Here is a 24,483-nt window from a genome sequence, read left to right as displayed (position 1 = left end):
CAGTGACAGCTGGCGTACAAGCGAAAATACGAATATAATTAACTAATTAAGGAAACAATGTATTCAGAGATTCTAGCTTAGATTCTTTATCTTGTGGAGTTGAATATGTATTCTGTGTGCACTTTATTGGACGATAAGAGTAAAGGGGTCCCGTTAGCTAGAGAATATGCATATTTTGGCTATTATCGGCTCAAGTACTAAGTTGGCCTTTTAAATGCTGTCCAAGCTGGTTGTTCGTCCTCGGTATCTATATAGACTTCCGTATCAAATATATCTACCAGCCAAACGTGTGCAGCCTCCATTCTATCGGTGTACTGTGTATGTAGTGCACGCCTCGGGTTGATCGCTATCTCAACCACTGGTCAAGCATCGAGATATCGTTGAATGAAATGATTTAATCTACCTACCATATCCATTGTCCTTCTATACACTCGACCAAACCCGGCCAGATGTGACCTTCTTCTTCTTCTTCTTCTTCTTCTTCTTCTTCTTCTTCTTCTTCTTCTTCTTCTTCTACTACTACTACTACTACTACTACTACTACCGCTCTGTATCCTTTATTAGGCTTTGTTATCTTGTGTGTTCAACGATTTCATTCTGGCTGCCAGACGGCGCGATAGCTATATCGATTGATAACATATGCTCATTTCCGCAGCAACAAGAGCCTCTATATCTACCATGGTTAGCAGTTAATATTAAGCTATTGAATGAATCGACTGCATACCTTATACAGTCTTGCATTCGCCGCTTCTTTTGCTTCTCTATCCGAGGGGAAGAGAACAAAAAACTGAAGAAAAAAACAAGACAACCCCACTGGCCGCAGCCTAATTGAGCGCTCTCCTATGCGATGATTAGGGGATGATTCTCGCATATGAATGAGTTTGCATTACCGAATCTCTCTGATGAGAGTGGCCGGCGAGAAGAGATATATGGCCCTGGAGGCCAGGAGGAACAGGCCGACGATGGGGAGGGCGATGAGGGTGACGAGGGCGACCACCGCCACCAAAAAGCAGGCGATCTCGGCGGCGGAGGGGGACCAGGAGGCGAAGAGGATGACCTCTCCTTGGTCGAAGACGGTGAGATTCATCATGGTGGTGCTTTCAGCGCAATTTCACGATGTTTGACCGGGAGAAAGAAAGAAATTTGCGTGCGCCATCTGCGAAGATCTTTTGCCCCGCCGAGGACGTTCCTTCTTCTTCCACATTGGGAAGGCGCAGGTCTCTTCCGCTTTAGACACAGTATAGCGCTCAACTGCTCTGCACTATTATTTGACACAAGAGTTATGCTAAGGTACCCAGGCGCCCATGGCACACGATGGTTGCAGCATCCAGATATTGTAGTAAATGCGTGTTATATCTAGGCAGTCACTGCACTGAGAAATGGGAGCAGTCAACGGCTTCAATGCCTACCGAAAAGCCCAACGGGTTGCCACGAACTCTCTTCATAACCAACTCACAGTCAAACAAGTGCCTTTAAGCTGTCATATTTCCCCTTTCTACCGTACAGAGCTCAGCCATCGTCCAAAGAATCAAAAGCAAAATGTTGATTCTGGCTCTGATTGTGCAAACAATGTTAAAGTTCCTCGTTATTCTCACCGGAGCCCTTACCCTCTGGGCCTTCGTGGCAGCCTTAGCAGGGAAGGAGAACACGATGGAGATAATTCGGCAGTGCAATTGCCTTCTAAGACAACGCTCGCATACGAACCTGTCCTGGGTTACTCGACGCATCCTGAAAGCGTTAACATCGATCGAAGACACAAAAGGACAATACGAATACATCCGTCTATTCCTTGCGAGCCGCCACGAGCTGAATGAGATCTTACAGCGCGAGATATATCTCCTCGAAGGGAGAGAAAGCCTACGAGAGAAGGCTAAGTCAAGCATCCTTACTCGGAAGGAAGAGGGACTGCTGGAAAGAGTTGAGCAGGAGCTTGATCGGGTGATGCAACGTGTTTGGATGAATAGGCAAGCGATGGTCAAATTGCAGTCCAGGAGTCCTGGTGGTGTTTGGATTGCAGAGTATAACCATATTACTGACGACGAACGATGGGAGCACGACAGAAGGGATTGTATACGGCGGTTGGGCTGTTGTTCTCATAGTTGTGGGTGCTGCGATACACCTCGTCGAGTTCCAGTACGAGGACATAATGGAATAGAGCTGCTAAGAAAGACACATTGTACAATGGAATGTGGGTGCTGTATTCGTTGGAGAGGATTTCGTCGCATTGGTGAAGAGGAGAAAGACTTGATTGAGGCCACTGAGGGAGGGTCTACGGCAGAGGCATTGAGCCTTTTGGATTAGAAATTAGGAGGAACTGCCATGGGTGTAGCTACAGGCATATGATATAAGAATGTAAATTGAATTGCTGTACACGAATTAAGACTGCTATAATGCCAATCCATGTCTGATAAAGACATTTTCGATGAACGGTTTAAGCCTTCTTGCCCTGGATAAGGACCTGCTTCTCCTTCTTGATTTGTTTGACAACCTCGATATCAATCTTGAGCACATTAGCCACGGTATCGGCAGGAGTGAGAGCAAGCCATTGAGCCAGCGAGATATCGGCGACGCGGTCACTGCGATAGATCTCGATCCACACCAGCTTCTCTGTTTCAGAAGTATTCTCAATATAGTGACCGGCATTATCAGGGAAGACTGCAGTATCACCGCCTCTAAAGTCAAAGGTACGAGCCTTCGAATCTCCGATGAAGATGGTGGCGCGGCCGGTGCCTTGGTGGAAGTACAGCCATTCCTCGGCCTGAGTCATTAGTATCATCGTCAAGTATAACATTGATAGATTAAACTTACATTGGGATGCCAATGCAACTCTCGCAAGCCCTTTGGTTCAAGCTCCACAACTGTAGCAGCGATAGTCTTGGAAATAGGGAAATTGGTAGAGTCAATCTTGCGGAACACACCACCATTTCCGGGAACAGGCTCAGGCTGATGCTTGTATGTATGGTAGACATACGAGCTGTTGCCCTTGAGATTTCCCTCGGGTGCCTTTTTCAAATCCTCACTGACGGTGCCATTGAGAATGTATGGGAACTTGGGAGGCACCTTGTCAAAGACAGAGGGACTGACGCCAAAGTTCTTTGCAAGAATGTCCTTCGGTGTGTGGGCAATCCAGTCGTCGACCATGAAGGTTGTTCTGTTCGATTAGACAAAGTCTTATATGATGGGTGGGAAGACATACCCGATCTTTTCAAAGTCGCCATCGTCGAAGACAAGGAGATATTCATTCTCCTCTTCCAATCCTTGAACGTTATGAGCGACGCCCTTGGGAAAGTACCAGATATCACCCGTTTCGAGCTTCTCGGTAGTGAAGCCACCGTTCTCGTCAACGCCAGTAAGAAGGAGAGAGCCGTTATAGACGAAGCCCCATTCAGCCTACATCATTAGTATCCAAACATAGCACAGCGGAAGAAAGACGCACCACACGATGCCAGTGCAGCTCACGAGTAGCACCCTTCTTCAAATGCTGCTGCGCACCAGAAATATCATGGCTCTGGGGAAGATCCTGAATGACCTGCTCTCGGCTCCAACCACCGGGGAAAAGCTTCGTCTGCGAGTCAGAGAAACTCCACTTGAGGTTGGGCACAAAGCCATTATCGGTGCTTTGGGTGCGGAGACCATCGGGGTTTTGGGCGTCGATGGCTTTGTTGGTTCCGCCTGTATATTGTGAGATGGTGTCTTAATAGGTAAATGAGGTTGCCTACCTAGAATTGGCCCGCCCTTTCCACCGCTGATGGGTTCGGCATCGGATCGCTTCTCGATGGCAGAGGCAAAGGCAGTGGACAGGAGTCCAGCGAGGAGGAAGACTGACTTCATCTTGGCTGGTGCTTGTTGTGTTGTTATCCTAGTGTCTTGGTATCTTTATATATTCTATATCCCCGCCATGATTAGCGTTAATGATGACAACATCCCCCTCGCATCTTCCGAATACGTTGATCTAAAGGGGTAAATACTACATCAAAGAACACAGAAAGTAAAATCTAGATATACAAAGTCGAAATGATGCAATTCGAGGCCCGTCCACTTCAAATCCCGATCCCCCAAGCTTAACGGTAATTAAACCTGATAAGATGAGCCCGTTCTATGGACGGAAAGTCACAATAAGGTTCATCTGTATAACCTCATTCTTGGCATAGTGTCGAAATCGAGGGTTCACCCCGACTTTCAGTTCCTTGCGGGGAAATTACCCCGTCGATCCAGGGACGATTCCAGGGACTCGATTGAGCTTTGACAACACGCGGTTGTCATTCTGCAGTTGACATGTTCATTTTATACAGAATTGCACCATTTATTCGGCAATTGAGTGGTGCGGTGATTTCTTGGCTGGCCTTGGCGGGTGCTGATCTTTTATACGAGGTTTAGTCCTCGAGGGCTTTGTTAAGCTTTGCTTTGACCTCGAGTTGTAGGGCATGATGCTGTCTAGAAAAGTGTACTTGTGGACTGTTCCGAGTCCTGCCCTATACAGAAATTGCTTGGTGGTATAGGGTATAGGTAGCATTGATCACCAATTCGGATAGTCAGTATACAAACCCTATAGCTCGTGCCAAGTACCTGGTACCCATCCTTGCCATATCCCTGCTGGACCATCTCGTGAACATCCAGACGAACTGATCACGACATTTGGTGAACCTTGACTCCTTGGCGTCGTCCAAAATGGCAACTCGAACACATCTAGCTCTGGCCTGGTTGAAGGAAATCAGGATTGGGCTTCTCGTATTCCAATAACTATCACATATTCGTCATATCGTAGATCAAATTCGTCTTGTCGATATTGAGATTGATCGAACTCTGCTCTTGCGTGCTTTTGTCCATGTGTTCGATATGAGGAAGGATATCAACAAATCCACCAAGTAGGGCAGGATGGCCGTATATATAGACATGATAAATCCCTCAAATGTGCTCAAACCAACTCACTCCATCTCCACCTCCACTCGAAAATCGTTCAAGATGAAGTATTCTCTTGTTTCTCTGGCATCCCTCGTCACCATTGGAGAATGTCTCTCCCTTCCTCCTCTCATCCCCAGTATTCCTGGTGTAACTGAGCCTCTGACCGAGAATGCCCCTCCTCTGCCTATTCTCCAAGTCCCCACCCCTCCTCTTGAGAGTCCTCCGTTCACTGCGAGTGACATCAAGCCTAAGAAGATCGGGTACTTTTGGACTGGTGCTGCTGATAAGCAGCACAAGGGTATGTGGTCTTATATCTTGTTACCAATGGATCGGTGCTGATGAGTGATAGACTTTCTGGCGACCTACAGTCTGGACGATGTAGGAATACACTATCTCATCTATATACCATTTCTAACCTGATAGGAAACATTTGGAACTCTACTCTGGATTACCGATGTCCCATCCAGCGGCAACGATCCCCACCATCTTGGACCATCTCTCGATGGCAAGACCTTGTTCGGGGGTGGTCTGCTCTCCTTGTTGAAGACACAGGTATGTCAACGCCTTAATAGTAATATTACATTATCTCATCTATTCCAGGACACCGGTTTCTACTTCGACACCTCCAACCCCTACCGTCCCACCTTCAAGGAGAGCAACCGAGCTCTTCTCTCCTCCATCGCCGATGAAGTCCGTGCAAAGCCCGACGGTGGATTCTACATCACCTACATGGGTTCTGCCGTGGGAACATCTCCCGGTCGTCTGGTCGAGACAGATGCCAACTTTGACATTATCCACGAGTGGCCGGAGGATGTGGAGAGTACTCTCAACATTCTTGGGGAGCAGTTCTCGCCTCACGGTCTCAGCATTGACTGGGAGAGGAAGTTCATCCTTACTTCCGACTTTGTGGAGCCGGTTACTATCTTGAAGCCGAGTCTGGGTATCCACCGTGCCAATACTCTCCGGTTGTGGGATTTGGATTCGAAGAAGATTCTTAACACGATTACTATTCCTGATGTGAGCTTCCCCCATATCTCTACTGCCTTATCTTTGCTAACGATTGCAGGGCGGTGGTATCCAAGACGTCAAGTTCATTCCTGGCAACCCCGAAGGCGCTGCTCTTGCAACTGCAGTCCATCTCGGCCAAGTCTGGATCATCTATCCCCAGCGAAAAGACGCCAACGGCAAACCCGGTGTTGCAGAGCTTCTTTATGACCTCGGACCCAAGGCCCGCGACACTGTCGCCATCTAGTAAGTACCCTCTCCCGCCCTCATCTGCATAGCTAACAATCCCAGCACCGACATTTCCCAAGACGGCCGTTTCATCTACCTCACCCTCACCACAGCCAACCACATCGCCGCACTGGACATCAGCGACCTCAACAATGTCAAGCGCCTCGATGACCCCAACGAAGACCAACCGACTGTCGGACCCCATTATATCAAGGTCACCCCTGATCAGAAGCATGTCGTGGTCACCGATTACTTCGTGCAGACCGGCGAGATTGGTCTGATCAACACCCCCGCTGATTTCAAGGCGCTGTACATTGACCTCAATGAGGATGGAAGTCTCAGTTTCAACCGCACTATCGACTTTAGCAAGGAGTTTGCGAACCGTGGTGGAGCGAAGCCTCATTCGAGTGTTGTTTTTGATTTCACGGATCCTGAGAAGCCGCTTTACTACTAATTTGACACTCATTTCTTGGGGTTGAGGTGGATTTACCTGGATTGGCTGCTTTATACAGCAGTGTTAGTTAATATTCCGACATTAATGTATCTGTCGAGGGTCAGAATCACTCTTGGATCTAACACTATGGTAATGGATTCGGGTCAGTATTTTGACATTTTCACTCTATTTTAAATCTTTCCATTTACGCATGTTGCCAATCGAATCCCACCATATCTACGCATGCAAATCAAAGTGGCAATAAGGTCAAGCCGTCTCCAGTTCTCAGCTAACAAATTAAATATAATACTAGTGGGTATGACCTGAGACAACCGCCTAATCTGTTCTCATTATATGCAGCAGCATAGCCGAGGTTCATGTGACAGCGCGTAGCTGATGGAGATTACCCACTTCATAAGCTGAACATTCTCATGATGAGCAGCTGAAAGAGGCTGGACTTCATCCACATCTCAGATTGAAAAGTGGAGCTGACTACCCGACATGGATCCCTGCATATAGACCCACTTATTCCCTTGATTGATTGAGATCATTGCATGTCTACCTTTGCAGCTGGTTCAATCAACGACTTAAAGCACCTTATACGGCGTGTGGCTGAGCTCTCCACTTTGATGCGTTATCCTATGTTGGTTAGAAGTAACGAGTCCTCTTCCAATGAAGAACTACCCACGAACTGATCGGCAAAAGCTGAACTAGATGCCCCTCATTTAGAAGGATCATGCAGCGAAGATACCTCGCAGGTGCAATCTGATTGAATCCACGTCAGATTGCCACTCGTCGATAGAAGTCAGTCGAAATCAGAAGGTGGCCTTTCACTTGGTTATAAAGGAGCCACCCATTGCCCCCTCCCCTTCAGTAATTTTTGATACTAAACACTCATCCAAATTCATCATCTATCTTCAATTCTATTCCTACTTAATCCGCCCCTCTTGAACACAAATAGCACAAGATGGTTCTATCACGCTGGTTCGGTGGAAACGGCGGCCATGCTGGCAAGGCGCAGGCGGAGTTCCCTAATAATACATTAAAAATAATCGAAATCGCGACGGGGTGGCAAGATGGTTCTCAGGTCGTTGCCGGGATCAAATTAAAATGGGTGGGTGGTGAAATTCAGCGTTTTGGGACCTCGTTGGACAACCATTATGTTGCACGCTTCTTTGATGACGATGAGACTATAGAAACCATGGTTGTCGGTTCAGGGGATATGGTTGATAGCATATATATTAAAAGCAGCAAAGGACAGGAACTGCAGGGTGGAGGCGACGGGGGTACTAAGCGTCAGGTCGACGTTGGTAAAGGTATCCTGCTGAGAGCGGATATATACTCTGGTGATAATCTCGATGCTATTCGCTTCGACTTCATGGATTGATCATCAACTCGACCCTGGTGAGTCAATCTTTAATCAAGCCATTATCACCTATCGTCTTATCACTAACCATCAATAGTTTGCTATGAGTACCTTCAACCATATCATTTTGCAAGAAAGGCATCACGCTTAGATATACTGCGCATATCTCTTGCACCTTCCCTGGCTTGATTAAGCTTTTACTAGAGCGATGCACAAAATTTGTCTTTCGGCGATTGAAGATGTATATATCGATCTGTGCTTAAAAGGATGCATATAGACCAGCCATTCTTGTTAAATATACAATATTAAATTATCTGCCAGCCCTTTTTTATGATCCCACATCAACCAGACTCTTACGAAGACGAACACTCCCTCTTCTCCTTATCTTCGTAGAAGTAATCCTTGTCAATCTTAATCGAGTCCACATGCCACGTCTTTCCATTGTCGGAGGTCTTCAAGCCACTGCTCGAAGCCTCGTCCAGAGCAAGGCTGTCACCAAAGCTCTTGTCCGCGCCACTGAGGTGAATGGTCATGTTGGACCAGGTGTAGCTGTTGACGGTACCGCAGGCGTCAAGGTAGCACTCGTTGCTGGAATAAATGAATCTAGGGCTGATGGATTTGGCGTCAGATTGTTTGGAGACTTCCTTGCCGTTGATGGAGACTTGTTGGATGATTTTGTCGGATTCGTTGTCGACGGTGACTGTACTGTTAGTGGGTGGGATTATTATCATGGGAGTATGAACCTACTGGTAAAGTCGAGCTGAGAGTCATTAGGGACAGTCACGTATGGCTGCTGAACCTGGCCGGCTAACCTATCGTTAGTATCATACTTTATCTTAAGTAGGATCAAACATACATAAGTGATAGGTGCTAGTAGCAACACACCACTCCTTGTTCGTCGCCGGACAAGCCCTATCCAAATCAGCTTCATTCAATATACTGATATCAGTGAACATACTGTGACTCCTGATCCGGCGACCAGTTCAGCAACGGCTGGAACAAATCCTCCGCCTGGCTGGACATCGACTCCGACACTCCAACCCAGATAGACAACCAGGGTGCCTCGCTCTTGTCCTGGACAGAGCCGCAAGGAACAGGAGGGGGAACGAGCGAGTAGGTAGCCTTGGTGATGTATACATCGTCGCTGGTAGGTCCGAGAGTGAACATGTTGCCAAAGTACCAGTCATCGTACATGGCAGCAGCGCGCAGCGCCACGGTCAAAGGAGCGAAAGCATAAAACGAGCGCATGTTGAATATTGAGAACCAGTCTCTGATAAAGAATGAAATATACTGAGAAGAATGAATAATTAATTGACAATCTGAAGTTAATAGCGAACGAGCTGTTTAAGTATCCTACGTGGATCGGCTGTAACAGCCTTGTTTTCAGGAGTCGACGATGGGTCGTTTCAGGATCCACAAGGGTACATAGTGGAGTCCATTCTGGAGCATCAGAGACAGCTTCTAACGGCTAATCTAGTCTAATCCGATCAAGCCGTCTCATTTGACTAACAATTATTCATGGTTTTGGCGGAAAATCCCCGAGATTTCTGGGCGCGTGTCTGGGATTAAAAGGCCTGACAACTGGGGTTTTCAGGGTCGATGATCTGCCCCTGATTGGGGTAATTCAATCGAATTAGTTCAGGTCGTTCTTTATTTCCAAATCAGACTGTATATCCACAAGTGAACTATATTAGGGGATTTCATGGCGGGGTCTGTTTCTGGGACAATATGTCCTGGATTTATACTTTTAAAAACACACCGAAAAGGAAATCCATTGATTATATTCAACGAACTCATATTCGAGATTAGATCACTACATCTATCAATGCTCCACTCTGAAATTAACGTCATGTCAAAGCTGTAGATTAGATTAACAACATATTAAAAACGGAAGGTCTCAATATTGCAATGCCATTAAACCGAAGATCCCAATCTAAACAGAGCGATTTTTATAAATTTTCCATTTCCACTCCCTTCAGAATTGATTCAGGCAGAATATAAGCATTCACAGAGCCCCTTAAATGGGGTTGAATTGTCGTCCAGGCTTAAAGCTGCTGGATACATATAGTCTTGCAGTGGTTGCCATAAATTTCCTTTTAGTTGCGCACCAAGTCCACGACCTTAAAATTACACGATGGCAACACAGGAGCATAACAATTACAAATATGACATATAATAAAGTAGTAGAATACACCATAGTGGCCGTTTTCTTTGTATCCCTTGTCGCCATCCAAGGCTACCGCTGGAGAAGTAAAAAAACGTATCTCTTTCGACAGTATCAAGGTGAGAGTCATTATATATCAGTCAGACGTCAAGTATACTAACATATATATTTCGTACAGATCCTCCAAGGTACACTAGCCGCGGTTCAATTCCTAATCGTCCGAATAATCTACTTCTTTCTCTCTGCATTCGACCCAGACCATGGAAAATGAATTGTGCTCACTGGGTTAATTAGTCCGCTTGTCGTCATGCTTCTCGTCATGGAATGTGTAACTGTCGTGAAATATCTTCTGACTGGGTTTCGGGTCGCGCCAACGGAGATACGAGCGGGGTATGGCGAGAGCAAGGAGTTGTTGACTGGTATATTTGACTGAGATGATGTGAGATCGCAAAGAACCAGGGCATGGGACGCTCAAGACACTCGTCGAGTGCTTCTGGAATTCCTTTCTTGGTAGATTTAAAATGTAGAGCTTGAATATCTAGGAACCTCTAAACCTCTATTAATTTTCCTCCGTCATTTTTTTTCCCTTCAATCTTTCACTTGTGATTAAAATCGAAAAATGCCAAGTCAACGCCGCGTTATTGATTTCTAAGGCATATACCCCTGTAGTATTGCTAATATAGGCTCGGACTGTCGGGTTTTAAGAAAGCGAACCGGGGATAACAAGCTGACATAATAAATTCGTCCTGACAAGTCTAGATGTTTCATCAATCTGGGGGCCAAATGGCTGTATAAATACATTCTCAGCTGTCTGTTAAATTATCACCATAGACTGACTATCCATCGGTTGTTCTATCAATTGATTAAAGATTCTTCGTCATGGCCCCCAAGTACGCTCGTGACCAGCCAGATGGCTTCACGAATCAGATCGAACGCGTTGCCATCGTTGGAGTGAGTTTCCTTGTGACTTCAAACACTAAACGAACACTTCATTGACCCTCACTAGGCTGGTGGTCAAATCGGTTCATACTTTGTCCGGGCATTGCTGGAAACTGGAAAGCACCGCTTGACAGCAATCACCAGAAAATCCAGCAACACACTCCCTAAAGGGGTTCACGAAGTTGAAGTGGACTACGACGACGAGGCAACTTTGGTCCATGCGCTTCAAGACCAGCAGTTTCTCATCATCACTATGGCCGTCACCGCACCGGCTGGAACCCAGAGCAAGATTATCAGAGCAGCCGCCAAGGCGGGCGTGCCTTATGTGATGCCTAGCTGGTACGGCGCTGACATTGAGCGAAAGAACCTCCTCAAAGACCTACCCATCCGGGCTGACTGGACAAACGTCACCGAGGAGATTTCCTCATTGGGCGTCAGCTCTTGGATCGCTTATACGACTGGATTCTGGTACGAGTTTAGTTTACTAGGCGCACCAGATGCGTATGGATTTGACATCAAGAATCGGCACTTCACGATCATTGATGATGGGGACGTAGCTATCAATACTTCGACATATGCGCAGTGCGGGCGCGGTCTCGCAAAGCTGCTGAGTCTGAAAGAGCTCCCGGAGGATGAGAGTGATCGCTCTAAGACTCTTTCTCAATTTAGAAACTCTACGCTCTACGTGTCCAGCTTTCGTTTGACGCAGCGGGATATGTTCGATAGTCTGAAGCGGGTGACAGGAACGGATGATGCGGATTGGACGATCTCGAATGAAACATCTGCTCAAAGGTGGAGGGATGGCAGAGATGAGCTTCAGAGTGGCCAATATACTGGTTTCATTAAGCAGCTGTACAGTCGGATTTTCTTCCCAGGGGGGGACGGAGATTATGAGACAACGCCTGGTACGCATAATGCTGTACTGGGATTGCCGAAGGAGGATCTTGATGAAGCAACACGGAGATCTGTTGAGATTTTTGGCTCTGAGAAATAGGGATATAACGCCTTGATTTGATGGCTATATGGCAAAGGAATAGTTCGTATAGGAGTGATGTACAGCATGCAATTTCATATCTCCCCTCATAATGATAACCAATTATACACCTGAGCAATTCAGCCTTACGCAACTACCGGTCCTAATTAATACTAGGCATTAGTATAAAATCTATTAGTACAAGCAATTATTCTTCACGGATTTATATCTCTAAATCAAGGCGATCATCTGGGATGTACGTATTTACTTTGGGATTCTTTGAACGGAAAAGTAGTATAAAAATTAAATAGCAAAGATCATATCATTAATGGGTTAAGCCCATCGTCAAAGTCAGTAGAGCCCAATGTGTGAATCAGCAAGACCTGCCCCGGTGTATAGGCTCCTTCTGCTCGCCGTCAGGTCCCTGCATGATGGTCCCACTGAGGAATGTATGCGGGAATCCAGGATCAAACGGATATGCCTCCTCGATCTCGGCCATGTCGCTTTCCTGCAGCTCAAGTCCGTGTTATACAAGGACCAGATCCACAGAAACCAAGTATGGCACGGAAGCTAAGGTGGGGTGGCTGGTCTGAACATGAATGCGCCTAGCCTTACTGACAACTGATTTCGAAATTTATGATCCCTACTCAGGAGGAATGTCACCTGACACAGGCTGTTTCACCTACCACGATTCTGTTTTTCTTTCTTTTCTTCACCGAAACAGTTGTCTATAACTTTGTATAATCCATTCCATGCAGTACTTCGAGCTCAGCCTCCCCAGTGGAGGAATTGTCTCTGGGCGCCATACTCTTCCGACTTTGTCGCAAGACCGAGGCCATCGAACCCCTCTTATTGTTGCCCTTCATGGAGGTAGCTACACGAGTCAGTATTTTGACGTCAACAGTACACTATCGGCTGGCCCAGTTAGCTCCATGACGGGTGTGCCATTTATCGCCATCGACCGACCCTGTTACAAGAACACATCAACCGTTTTGCCCCTTCCTGAAGGAGTTTCATTCTTCGAGGCATGGGGAAGGTGTCTACATTGTGAAATTCTCCCTTCTTTGTGGCAGAGGTTTGGTGTGCCTTATAATTGTGCCGCTGTCGTCCTTCTCTGCCACTCCCTTGGATCCCCGGGTGGCTGTGTTGCTGCGTCTCTCCACGCCTCAGAAAACCACCATACATACCCTCTGAGCGGCATTATTCTCTCAGGATTTGGGAGTGATAATGCGTTTCGGATCCGGAAAGAGAACCAGACACTGTGTCTTGAAGATGAACCCAAATCAGTATCCATCCCACTCGCCATTAAAGACTCAACTATGATTCCCCTGGGAACTGTACATCCATCGGTGTATAACTATAGCAAGCTGCTGGATCACCCGATGCCGATCGACGAGTGTCGCATGGCAACCAAATGGTTCCCATTTTGGCGCCACCAATGGGCCTCCAATATAGCTGTGCCTGTGATGACTGCGCTAGGGGAGCGAGATTGCGTTTTTATGCCATCACCAGATCATTTAAGAGACTTTGCGGCTGCATTTTCGTCCAGTGCTCGCGTGGATACGAGCATCATACCAGGCGCCCCGCATAGCCTTGAACTCAGCTTCTGGTCTCGGGGATGGTATATGCGGTGCTTTGGGTTTGCACTTGAATGTGTCGCATCATTCGAGAGAGCAGAAGCAAACTAGGTAGAGGAAATAATTAGCTGCTCATCATTTAGTACTTACAATTGAGTCCTTACAAGTGGCAGAAGGCCCTGTATGTTAAGTTGTGATATTGACTGCAATATGGGCTGTCTGGGTGTGCACAATATATTTTGGACATGACCCGACGATTTTTGTATGATTGAACCATCATACATGATCCAACACGGTTTATAGAAAAGATATAAATAATAAAATCTCAGAGTAGCTATAGTTAGCAGAGAATTATAAGAGAATTATAACTTAAGAGTTAAGCATAGTATCTAAGGAAGTAAGGCTCTGCCACATTGATCGCGACAAAAACCGAATCTGCTGTACTCTGTTGACTGTAAGAACCCCTTCAAGTGCCACAAAAATGACTGGGCTTCCACGTGATTACAGCCCGGGTGGTCTAGTGGTATGATTCTCGCTTAGGGAGAACTCAACGAGTTCTAACAACCCAAGCATATCTGCGAGAGGTCCCGCGTTCGATCCGCGGCTCGGGCCTGTTCTTTTTTTCTTTTTTGTATTCTTATTATCTTTCGATGTCTGTCTCCGGCTCAATGGCAAGCGACGAAACAATTAATGGGGAGGAAGGATGGACTGACTGACGGTGGGTGAGTGATTCCCGTGACCTGCACAAACAATCCTGTTTTTAACACCCGTATCTAGCTAGCCTGACTGTATAGAGATATCAACACTCGGCCTTAGTCTAGAGGATACCGGGCAAAAGACACAACAAAAATGCCGATATTATCACAAGAATTTGGATGCCACCATTGTCTCTTTTATATATTCTCACACGACCCTACCGCGAGTGAAATCATCTTGTATACCTACTCAATGTCAGTCAGGACAACCAGCAAAAGGCATGAAACTCACATCAAAATCCATCTTCAGTGCCTGAATACCCCCCCTTTGAGTTGAAATTTGATATAATAGCACCATCCGACTTACCCAGCCACTCCGACTCAGATGCATCAGGAAGAAATAAACCGAATAGCATTAACCCCAAAATCTCCGATGGCTACTTCAATTCCTTTTAACGAGGTTATATGCACTCGTATTTCCACCGGGTATCTTATACCCAATGCTGGCGTTTGGTTGATCTCTGCAAACAAACTCCATGCCGATAACGCAAGTCGTGTCTTCTCCTTGGAGAAAAAAGACATCTATCTGGTGAAACGAGGGTGGTATGGAAACTGTCTGTGTGAAGAGTCGAGTTGTACATTCCTGTATTTCTTCCGGTACTGGGATGTCCTCCCAGGTGATATTCGACGGCATAGCAGTGTCTGGCTGATCTGGCAGATAGGAATCACTACTCCGTGTCATCAGACACGCACCCCAAAGTAGTGGGTGAGTTTTCCAAATGGCAATTCGATTCTGGAGCTGGGGGCCTCCGACCCTGATCCCATTTGTGGAGTGGTAGATCAGTTGCCAGTCCGCAGATTATATCTCGTCTCTTTTTGATTGCCATTCTGGGTTTGTAACAGGTAGCTTAGGAATCCGAGCTCTCCATTCACGCGGAACTTTGTTTTCCAAAAGCTGTTACTATCAAAGACGATAGCCATCGCCCGAGAGGCAAAGCGCAAATTGAGAAAGTCGGCTGTCGCTAACAAGACTACTATGTCGTGCCTGATTTCTGGTGGAAGCCCATGGAAACAGTCGGTTGCATTTCGACCACATAACATGTCCTTCTATTCACTGGGCGTCTTTTCGCGTTCCTCGTCAACTGTCTATGAGTTGGTACCTTTGTCAGGTCCATTTTATCCAGGGGAGTTTCATCCTCTATACACCGTTAGCCAATTCCATGGAATACAGACCATGTAGCAGACCATCGCCATGCGCCCAATCTGTATCTGCCGTGCAAAATTGAAACAGCCGATCGATTTTGAGCTCCCCAGAGACAAAATGCTTCATGAAAAGGTCCCAGCACGCAGCATGAAACATAAACGCATCTGGCTGCCTGTTTCCACTATAGATATTTTCAAAACGGATATATTCATTACCCATTGTTTCCAAGGTTGCATCTTGATTCATGGGAATGAGCAGTTGATCGTCGAGGCTGTTCTGGTCGATCCCAGACAGTTGAATGCCATTTGAAGTTTTGTATACTAGGCAGGTTAGAATACAATGAGTGGGGTTGAGTTGATCAGAACGTACTCGCTCTGACGGTACCTGACCAAATATTCTGGCCTCTTAATTCGAGTCCACATCAGACGTACAGATCATACCATGTCCTCGTAAAAAGAACCATTTTTTTAAGTAGTTGACTTGTTGTCAAGGTTGCTTCGGGATATTGTCTGATACTTTCTGATATATGCCGGTCATCGCTACGTCAATCTGGAGAATATTTTCTCGACTGCAGCCTAATTTCTATTATCCCATCAGCAGCCAGGGATGAAAAATGTACAATGACACTGATGACCATCCCTCCATAGAAGCCTATATTTACCAGACAGATCCCTTCAGGTCAGCAACAGCTCCTGACCCTCTCCCGTGTCCATTGAAGCGTAATCTAGCGCCAAATGATGCTGGACTGCCGATTGCCTTGCGCCGACAAGAAACTGGAGACATTTTAGCATCTCATGGACTTCCACCGAATTTCAGTTTAAATGTGGCCCAGAAGAGTAAGCCAAGCTATCCCGGTGGAGATATCGAACGCCTCGTCGTGACAGTTGGATTCCGGGGTGTTGCATCTGAGAATTTCGATGCAGCCAGGGAGGAGATCAATGCATTTCTGAATACAACACACGATTACAATGTGGACGTCGAGGTCATGGATTTCGATCAGTTCGTTGTTCCCGATTTCTTCCGATCACCCTGTGGTAGAGGTGTATAGTGAGGCTCTTGATTCCCTCTTGGAACTGGCCAACGGCAGATTAGGCTCAAAGTGGACCATGCTGTCTCTTTTTCTGGTGGGACCACACTTACAAGGAGAATGGCCAAGGAGTTCATCATACTGAGCCACAGGGCCGAGGCGAGAAAGAAGACTCGAATTGTTCGGATTGCCAGGCGATTCTGGTTCCTTGGTGATAAACTTTAAGGCTCAAGTTTGTGGGCTATATTATGGAAATGTGACCTTCCGGGCTGGACCTTATGGCGATTTCTCCTTTCATGCAAATGGTGGTCTAGCTACGAGTATGACAGATGTCATATACGATATTCAGAACAAGATGGGTAGCTTCCATGGGAATGGCCCTGCCACGTTAGGTCTTCCAGAGCAGCCAACTTGATATCTACTGCCCCACAATACAGTTATAGGATTTGCTAATTATTGATACTGCAGCAACCCGCTATAAGTAACCAGAATTCATAAAGATTTTCTTCCATTGTCACATCCCAGAACCTGGCAGTGATCTAATGGTAACTTCATGATGAGGTCTTAGCAGGTTTCCTATATAATGTGACTATAGTTAAATAAGACTATAGTAAGTAATTAATTCTAATTAATACCACCTATATATTTGATTATATAGTATTCTTGCTCATAGTATAAAGGTAGTTTATAATCTCAATTACTATCTACTAAGCACCTTAAGCTCCCAGTGCTTTACAGTATATTAAATACTAGTATATAAGTAGTATACCAAAGTATATACCATCCTAGATAGTATACTAAATAGTATGTTTGCTAAGACATAGTCCTATATACTATATTACATGAGTGTAGGGGTACTAGGAAATGGCTCCTTAGGCCCTAATAGGTAAATTACTCCGGACATTGGTTGCAGTCCCACTAACATTCAATTAGGGCCCCCGAGAAACATCTAAAAGTGGTACTACCTGATGAGCTGCAAGACTCGCTGCGCCTTCTCGAGCCCGAGGGCAACCTCCTGGATGATCGATTCCGGAACTTGATTGTCCAGGGTAAGCTGGAATCTCGCAAACCGATTATCCAGGCTCGGAAAGCCAGGAGAGATGTCACAGAGAAATGGGGCCAGAAGGATTTCAAAGTACCGGGGATATAGTCGCCATTTCCTGAATTGTCAAATCCATGATAGATCATCGATTCAATACATAACAGCGATGTTTGGGTGTCAAAAGTTTACAATCAGATTTCCCCAAATAGGGGCCATCATTTGAAGCATCACTTGCGCATAAATTCATTCTCATGATTCACTAGATCTTTATCAAGAGACCAAGTCCTTACTTGACTTTTTCTCACTCACATGTCGGTGTCTAGACATTTGTCAAGTGAATACATAAAAAATAAATTATTTCTATTTTACAAGGTATGTACAGAGTATCAAGCTTGGCGACGAAGAAAAATAGAGTCACTCATGGACCTCGAAGCGAAAAGCAACCAGTGAAGTTCCTGACATGCCACACCACCTACATTAGAAGGCGAAGTCTCAGTTCCAGCGGACGTGTGTTTATGCAGCATCGGCAATAATCACTTCTGCGGCCTTCTCACTGATCATGTAAATAGGTAGGGCAATATAGTATCCCGGAATCTTGGGGAAGACTGACGCATCCACGACTCTCAGCCCCTTTACACCACGGACCCGGAAGTCCGAGTCAAGAACCGCCTTGGGGTCAGAGTCTTCGCCGATGGGCGCCGTGCAGCAAGCATGGTGACCCCAGGCCTCCCGCTTGATAAAGTCCTTGAGCTCAGAGCCAGCCGTGACATTAGGGCCTGGCCAGATCTCCGTAAACCCGCCATCCAGCGGCACCAGATCGCGGAAGATCGTGCGCGAGAATTCCATGGCGTCGTGGACGGCCTGCAGGTCCTTCTCGTCGGCACCGTCCGTTGTCGTTCCGGTGTCGAAGGAGTTGAAGGTGATGACCGGGGTATCGCGAGGGTTGGTCGAGCGCAGCTCAACAGACCCAGCGTTGTTACGGCTCTGGGCCTTCAGGGTGATCCAGGTCCAGTGGTTGGACTCTTTCAGGCCCTCGTACGAGTAGTTGGGGTAATAGCCGGGGAATTTGACAGGCGCGCCAGAGACAAGGAGGTCTGGTGTGTCGTCGGCGGTGGACGACTTGCGGGTGACGGCAATAGCGATACCATTAGTCGTGTAAGTGCCCTTGAACAGGGTACCATTCTTCCATTGCTCCAGGCAAGGGTCGGGGCTACTGTATAGGAAGGTGCACTTCTCGGTGAGAACGAAGTTAGTGGGCGACTCGCCGATGACGCCCGTCTCGTAACGGTCCTGCAGATTGGAGCCAACACCCGGCAGGTTGACCAGCGTTTCAATACCGTGCTTCGACAGCTCTTCCTGGGGACCGATTCCGCTGAGCTTCAGGAGTTGGGGGGTGTTGAATGAGCCAGCAGCCAGAATCACTTCCCGGGAAGCCTTCACGCTGCCTGGTGTGCCCAAGGAAGACGTGAGGGAGGCCCGAGGGTCTGCACGGTAGAGGCTTTGACCGGTGAGATACTCAACTCCGGAGGCCCTTGGCCTGACTCCGGAGGTATCAAATTGAATCTTGGACACAAGCGTGTTCAGCTGCATGTCGAGGTGGTACTTGCGCGATCCATCCGAGTTCACTGCGTTGGCCGTGTTCAAAATGAAATCGCGAGGACCCGTCCGTCTGTGTTCTGGAAGCTCCACAGCGAGAGGCACCTGGTATGGACCTGTCTCGTAATCACGGGTCGGGGAAGGGCTGTTGAGATCACGCAGGAGCACTTCGCCCAGGCCGGTGACGGTGGTGATGACCTTTTCCAGGAGGGATTTACCCGCGGCCGTCGCGGCGGCGAGGATCAAGGAGAGGAGCTTTTGATCCTCGATGACCAGTCTCAAGTCAGTCAAGCTCGTCATAAGCCAGCCATCCAATCCATGGCCGGCCACGCTGCTGGGCAGATATCGATTCTTCTCCAGCCGCTCGAAATATTGTCGCATGTTATCGGCTGACCAGGAGTCATTGCCGGTGATGCTGGCGAGATGATTCCAGTCATGTTCGTACGGATAGATGGTGCTGTTGAGGAACTCATTAGTGAACAGGTAAGCTGCAGCGGACGGCTAAGGTACAACTCACATCATGGCGTTATGAGAGGTGCATCCTCCCAGTGTACCAGCTCGAGGGTACAAGATACCCAGAGGATCAGAGCCACCCGGCGGATTGGGGCCAACATGGAGATCTCCAGCAGAAGTGCGGTAGGTCATCTTGGAGTCCTCCTTCTGCCGGGTGAGATTCGAATAATGCTGGACGAAATAATCCCATCTCATCGGCTCGTACTCGGTGGATTGGAGTTGGAGGGCGGGCACCTGCTGCACGGTGGCATTGCCTTGGTCATCTCCTGCGTCCAGGAGAAGAACCTTGTGTCCGGCGATAGCCAGCCGCGCTGCCACTGGACCACCCCCAGCACCAGATCCAACGACGACATAGTCATATTCAGTCGCATCTGCGCGTTTATGATGATTATGTCCATGTCCCGCACCGTGACTGCTACATCCTAGATTAGTTGCCGCTTTCGCAGTAACAAGACAAATGTCAGAGGATCATTGGTGAATTGTACGTACGATGCGAGAGCCAAAGAAAGAGCGGACAGTGACCCAAGCACCGTAGAGAGATGCATGGTTGCTGAAAGACAAACACGCAAGAAAGGCAAACAGGCCAACAAGAGAAAAAGAGCGACTTTTTCACCTCGACAGATGAATATCAAACCAGGCAACCCTTCATCTGTTCAGAAGATAAGGTACCATTATATGCCTCTTTAATACGGGTGTTTTCCACAGTCTCCAGGAGCATTCTGATGGATGTTTTCGGGTTATCCCAAAACGGGAATGGAAAAACGGTGATCGACAAAGATATTTACCGGGGAGCCCGTCTTTGCTTAACACATAATTGACCAAAAGTCCTTGCTAACATTAAGGGGAACTCAGGTGGTCCATCAGTCCTGTCTCCTCAAAGACAGTAATAGGGAGTCCGACTCTGCCAACCTATCTGGCCAACCGTCTACAAGCACTAATTGAGCCATGACAGAGGAGCCCCATTTTGTGGATACAGCGCCTCGTATACCGACAAAGAGTCCACCTGCTAGCGGGTCCCCTAACTAAGATTCGCTTGTGGTCCACACAGAAATCGTTGCAAGCCACAAAGTTGTTAGTCCGGAGATTCCTTTCTGGGGTATAACACATCCTATTATGACCCACTTTCGGGATGACAATACGGAATGCGCATTTCCCATGTCCGTTGACTCGAATGATGCTCGGACGGAGATGTGTCCTGCATATGTGCTCTTGCCAAGACATAGGATTCCAATACAAGCAAACAATGCGGATTGAGGAAGGATTGAAGATCAAACCCTGTGCAATTTCGACCGAATTACGTGCGGGATCAGAGACCAGGTTAAGCGCCGGCTGGGCGCGATGTGGACCATCCTAAGCAGCCAGTAGTGCATTCTTGTACACGTACTTTTTCGAGAGATTTCCATTTTCTAGCCAGAACTGCAGGAAAACGAGACTGGCTTCAGTGGCCCGTTTACTGCTCAATGAATGTTAGTACCCCTGACGGTAGAAAAGTAATGGCGAGTCGAAACTTGACCTAGAGAAGCAATTTTAAAGGTCCAACTGTGTGTCTCCCTGACAGCCCTGATCAGCCAAGGCGATGGCTGCAGAAGAGGCCAGTGACACAAAAGCTGGTTGATGCCACTCTACGATGCGGCACGTTATGCCTAGCCATTCAAACTGGATGCAGCTATCAAGTACCGAATGGAAAACTGATATGAACCGAACCCATTTGGACCCGTCCTCTAACTAGCCTTCAAGTCTAAATGGGAAGGCTTAGCGGACTGAGCAGAGAGTTTACAGTGTAAGCATGTTTTGCACTCTCTACCTGCCGGATGGGTATGCCCTTCTGGAGACAGAGGCGTATGATGCAAGCGAGTGGGTTGACTCCCGAGTATGGACAAGGCACCAGTACTGATAAGTCAGGGGCTGTTTCTGGTTTGAATTCCCAGAAAGAAATGAAGGTTTGAACTTGTGTTTACCCATTTTCCTTCAGAATGCCAATGCCTAACTGACCTTTCTTCATCCGTACTAGAATAATCGATGTATTCGCACGAGTAGCTTCCAAGCCCTTCCCTCGCAACTAGTAGACTGGAGTTCAAACCCTTTTATTACCACGCCATAACTCACTCAAATGAAGACCTGTTTGAGATGATCGAATTTTGAACAAAAGAAACTGGAAAGATTACAAGGGTCCACAGATAGAACTGGTCGGCCGCTATTTACAAGAATTAAAAATACAAGTAATACAAAACAAGAAAACAGAGAATTGTGCTCCTTCCCACTGCCAATAAATCATCTCTTTTCTTTTATCTACCCCTTCCGGTCCGGTGCAGCTCAGTCTGACTGGAGTGATCCATATCAACAAGCGGCAGGAAATCTTGGTCATCATGCTTGCTCCTGACATGAATCGCCCCTTCCAGTCGAGATCCTGTCCCCCGAGATGTTGAGTTCACTCCGAAGGATTGATTGACGCTGGTACCGCCGAACAGCTTCGGTGCTGCCTTGCGCAGCAAGAATCGAATGGCGGGTAAACAGGCACAGATGACGCCCACATGGCATTCAATCGTACTCCAGTATCCAACTGTCACGTAGTCCCCTGATAAATGAATTGTGAGTCAACTTTCAGTCATGAATATTTCAACCACCACTTACACGTCACATTGTCCGTGGAGGCAAACTTGATGAGCGAATCCAGGCGCAGAATACTCACAACAGTGACGCTGTTCAAGGTTCCTAGTTAGCGATACCAGCCATTGAGTTGGTCCCAAGAATACGTACAAGATACCGAAGCTAAACATGCACATGACAAAAGTCTTCTTCTTGATGGAAAGATTGAGATTGTAAAGCTGTTTCAGCGGTAGAATCATGACAATGAGGTCAAGGACCATGTTGATGATTGCCGATGCCCACCCCTGCGCGTTAATATGGTTGCACTTGTAATTTCCCTCTCCGTCCCAGCGAAGCCATGCGCCTTGAATTGGTCGACACTGGAAGACCGAAATCAAGACAAAGGCAAGTAAATATGCGATGTTGAGGCCGATGACAATATAAGTCAGAGTTCGGAAGTTTCTGGCGGGGAAGATACGAAGGTAGAAACAACAGATCGAGATCTTGGTCATCGGTAGGATGCTGAGATACAGCAACTCATCCCAAAAGTAAATCTTGGGGTTGCCAAGAAGGTCAGCTTTACCACGGACGCCGGGGCAACATGGGAAACTAACGTATAGAACCTGGGTAACGTTTGTAAAAGGAAGAGTCCACATATCTCTGCCCAAGCCCGTGTCGGCCACTGTATGAGGTTGTCAGGGAAAATGCAACATATTTATCATAACCCACGGAAGTTCATACAGACAACTGATAGTGCTGAAAGAGGTATCACCAGACACTGTAATTTGTTCAGTATGTTTAAATATTAGTTTTAGAGTCTTGGGTATGTACCATGGTCAATCCCATTGTCAAATCGTCCATCCCGAACGTACCACCAAGGCACTTAAACCTCGCGACTATCCGGAGAACAAATGCGATACATGCGATGACGAGACCGATGACTCCTGCATATGAAACAGCCTTGGTTCTATCTCGTACCGGAGCTCCGCACGCAGTGGTTGTGACATTTTTCGTAGCTATCAAATCAGTGACTCTATCTTTGAGAAGACAGTACTTGCAACATACTTAACGATTCTTTGATGGTGCAGCTAGACACCACACATTCCTGCAAAAGAGCGGTGTAGGTTGTATCCGTACACTGGCACGTCTGGTCTGTGAGGGTACAGGACGATTTCGGTATAGTGACAGCCATGCATTTCAGCTGTACAGGGTCAGTACTCGCAGCCCCAGGGTAGTGATCATATCGCCTACCGCACATTTGGGCAACAACGCCTCCAGCTCTTTCACACTGGCAGCCATTATAGTCGTTGACAGCAGGGCGATGCCCAGCGCCGCTGCACCTAACACACGCATCTTGATGGGCCGTAGTAAGAATCAAGAAGCACAGCAGTTGCTGGTGTGTGGCGGGCGGGATTGAATATGATCAGGAATATCAAGATCCAATCCTCGCAAAGTCCATAATCCGCGCGTAATCGGCATCGAAGGTTCGGGCGCACCTTTTACATTGGGTACTCAATACTTAAAAATCCCCTATTTGGTCTGTAACTTCTCTCTGAAAGCAGCTGTTGTGAGTCTACTTTTGGAGAGTCCAGAACTAGAAAAATAAACTAGGCTGGCTCTCCTTCACATCGTTTTCAAACCACTAGGCTGAGTGTCTATTAGGATGTGCATTTTGCAGCGATAGCTTTCCGGTTCCCCGTAATCGCAAGCCCTATCAAATCCCAGAAATAGTCTCATCAGTCGAAATGAGCCCCTAACTACTCTGGGCGCCACGCCTCTAGTATGCCGAGAGGACCCAGTGCCGGTAGACGTTGGGGAGTCCTATCCACAATCGGCATTTCGAATAGCGGCGCCCTATTATTATTATTATTATTATTATTTAATCAAGTTTAAGGTACGTGTGGAGCCCTGAGGGCTATGACAGACCGGTTAATAGCCATCAGGTGCATAATGGAACACCAAGAGACCCTGCAGTCAACCGTCCAATCTTGGTTCTTGCTATATTCCGACAACTCGTAACTCGACCCAAAGTAAGGGCGCCAGCTAGCTAGCACTAGGGTTCGATCACCAATTCTATACGAGCTGGTGAATTGCACGCCCCTTTTCAAGGTAGAAGAATGCCTGGATAGTGGTTGGGTTTTCTGGGAATCCTCTCCATTTGGCGAAGCCCCTGTCAAGACGGCAGTTGTCTGCACCGGCATACTGTTAGGGGCAATTCAGAGCCTGCTATCGC

At 47.2% G+C, this 24,483-nt stretch overlaps 12 protein-coding genes and 1 non-coding gene across 13 annotated transcripts; 8 read left to right on the top strand and 5 right to left on the bottom strand.

Moving 5' to 3' along the window:
- The first annotated feature begins 536 nt into the window (after positions 1–536).
- ASPWEDRAFT_531737 (uncharacterized protein) lies at positions 537–1,449 on the top strand. Its single transcript, XM_040837843.1, has one exon. The coding sequence runs from the start codon at positions 872–874 to the stop codon at positions 1,358–1,360; it is 489 nt and encodes a 162-aa protein (XP_040689553.1). The 5' UTR covers positions 537–871; the 3' UTR covers positions 1,361–1,449.
- ASPWEDRAFT_531736 (uncharacterized protein) lies at positions 1,450–2,366 on the top strand. The gene has a single exon (XM_040837842.1). It carries the CDS (start codon positions 1,540–1,542, stop codon positions 2,299–2,301), a length of 762 nt encoding a protein of 253 aa, XP_040689552.1. The 5' UTR covers positions 1,450–1,539; the 3' UTR covers positions 2,302–2,366.
- Positions 2,367–2,431: 65 nt separating this feature from the next.
- Positions 2,432–3,831, bottom strand: ASPWEDRAFT_109867 (uncharacterized protein; the record flags this gene model as incomplete). The annotated part of the gene is made up of 5 exons (XM_040828122.1): positions 2,432–2,758; positions 2,809–3,151; positions 3,197–3,390; positions 3,437–3,693; positions 3,720–3,831. 5 exons carry the CDS (start codon positions 3,829–3,831, stop codon positions 2,432–2,434), a joined length of 1,233 nt encoding a protein of 410 aa, XP_040689551.1.
- Positions 3,832–4,962: 1,131 nt separating this feature from the next.
- Positions 4,963–6,589, top strand: ASPWEDRAFT_111437 (uncharacterized protein; the record flags this gene model as incomplete). The annotated part of the gene is made up of 6 exons (XM_040828246.1): positions 4,963–5,200; positions 5,246–5,280; positions 5,326–5,454; positions 5,503–5,919; positions 5,969–6,153; positions 6,199–6,589. 6 exons carry the CDS (start codon positions 4,963–4,965, stop codon positions 6,587–6,589), a joined length of 1,395 nt encoding a protein of 464 aa, XP_040689550.1.
- A 946-nt stretch (positions 6,590–7,535) lies between these two features.
- ASPWEDRAFT_69141 (uncharacterized protein) lies at positions 7,536–8,255 on the top strand (the record flags this gene model as incomplete). Its single annotated transcript, XM_040839019.1, has 2 exons — positions 7,536–7,972; positions 8,032–8,255. One exon carries the CDS (start codon positions 7,536–7,538, stop codon positions 7,953–7,955), a length of 420 nt encoding a protein of 139 aa, XP_040689549.1. The 3' UTR covers positions 7,956–7,972; positions 8,032–8,255.
- On the bottom strand, positions 8,026–9,217 carry ASPWEDRAFT_740924 (uncharacterized protein). Its single transcript, XM_040839435.1, has 4 exons — positions 8,893–9,217; positions 8,791–8,846; positions 8,682–8,741; positions 8,026–8,634 (listed from the first exon to the last, which is right to left on the bottom strand). The coding sequence occupies exons 1-4, from the start codon at positions 9,180–9,182 to the stop codon at positions 8,288–8,290; spliced, it is 753 nt and encodes a 250-aa protein (XP_040689548.1). The 5' UTR covers positions 9,183–9,217; the 3' UTR covers positions 8,026–8,287.
- A 771-nt stretch (positions 9,218–9,988) lies between these two features.
- ASPWEDRAFT_41105 (uncharacterized protein) lies at positions 9,989–10,349 on the bottom strand. The gene has a single exon (XM_040835475.1). It carries the CDS (start codon positions 10,226–10,228, stop codon positions 10,031–10,033), a length of 198 nt encoding a protein of 65 aa, XP_040689547.1. The 5' UTR covers positions 10,229–10,349; the 3' UTR covers positions 9,989–10,030.
- A 621-nt stretch (positions 10,350–10,970) lies between these two features.
- On the top strand, positions 10,971–12,251 carry ASPWEDRAFT_41103 (aromatic alcohol reductase). Its single transcript, XM_040835474.1, has 2 exons — positions 10,971–11,049; positions 11,105–12,251. Exons 1-2 carry the CDS (start codon positions 10,978–10,980, stop codon positions 12,029–12,031), a joined length of 999 nt encoding a protein of 332 aa, XP_040689546.1. The 5' UTR covers positions 10,971–10,977; the 3' UTR covers positions 12,032–12,251.
- Positions 12,252–12,610: 359 nt separating this feature from the next.
- On the top strand, positions 12,611–13,922 carry ASPWEDRAFT_41102 (uncharacterized protein). The gene has a single exon (XM_040835473.1). The coding sequence runs from the start codon at positions 12,763–12,765 to the stop codon at positions 13,696–13,698; it is 936 nt and encodes a 311-aa protein (XP_040689545.1). The 5' UTR covers positions 12,611–12,762; the 3' UTR covers positions 13,699–13,922.
- A 171-nt stretch (positions 13,923–14,093) lies between these two features.
- Positions 14,094–14,199, top strand: ASPWEDRAFT_t132. The gene has a single exon. It is a non-coding gene; the product is annotated as a tRNA-Pro (tRNA).
- Positions 14,200–15,116: 917 nt separating this feature from the next.
- On the bottom strand, positions 15,117–15,832 carry ASPWEDRAFT_41101 (uncharacterized protein). The gene has a single exon (XM_040835472.1). The coding sequence runs from the start codon at positions 15,703–15,705 to the stop codon at positions 15,481–15,483; it is 225 nt and encodes a 74-aa protein (XP_040689544.1). The 5' UTR covers positions 15,706–15,832; the 3' UTR covers positions 15,117–15,480.
- A 267-nt stretch (positions 15,833–16,099) lies between these two features.
- On the top strand, positions 16,100–17,663 carry ASPWEDRAFT_172657 (uncharacterized protein; the record flags this gene model as incomplete). The annotated part of the gene is made up of 2 exons (XM_040830953.1): positions 16,100–16,485; positions 17,447–17,663. The coding sequence occupies 2 exons, from the start codon at positions 16,100–16,102 to the stop codon at positions 17,661–17,663; spliced, it is 603 nt and encodes a 200-aa protein (XP_040689543.1).
- Positions 17,664–18,068: 405 nt separating this feature from the next.
- On the bottom strand, positions 18,069–23,603 carry ASPWEDRAFT_51804 (uncharacterized protein; the record flags this gene model as incomplete). Its single annotated transcript, XM_040837655.1, has 11 exons — positions 18,069–19,608; positions 19,669–20,035; positions 21,657–21,660; positions 22,046–22,239; positions 22,296–22,363; positions 22,422–22,804; positions 22,865–22,932; positions 22,992–23,028; positions 23,082–23,266; positions 23,316–23,451; positions 23,502–23,603. The coding sequence occupies 11 exons, from the start codon at positions 23,601–23,603 to the stop codon at positions 18,069–18,071; spliced, it is 3,084 nt and encodes a 1,027-aa protein (XP_040689542.1).
- Positions 23,604–24,483: the final 880 nt, after the last annotated feature.

The sequence above is a fragment of the Aspergillus wentii genome (genome assembly GCF_001890725.1).
Source record: "Aspergillus wentii DTO 134E9 unplaced genomic scaffold ASPWEscaffold_4, whole genome shotgun sequence".
Taxonomy (NCBI): Eukaryota; Fungi; Ascomycota; class Eurotiomycetes; order Eurotiales; family Aspergillaceae; genus Aspergillus; species Aspergillus wentii.
Note: the sequence above shows the minus strand (reverse complement) of the source record. Positions and strands in the feature narration are given on the sequence as shown.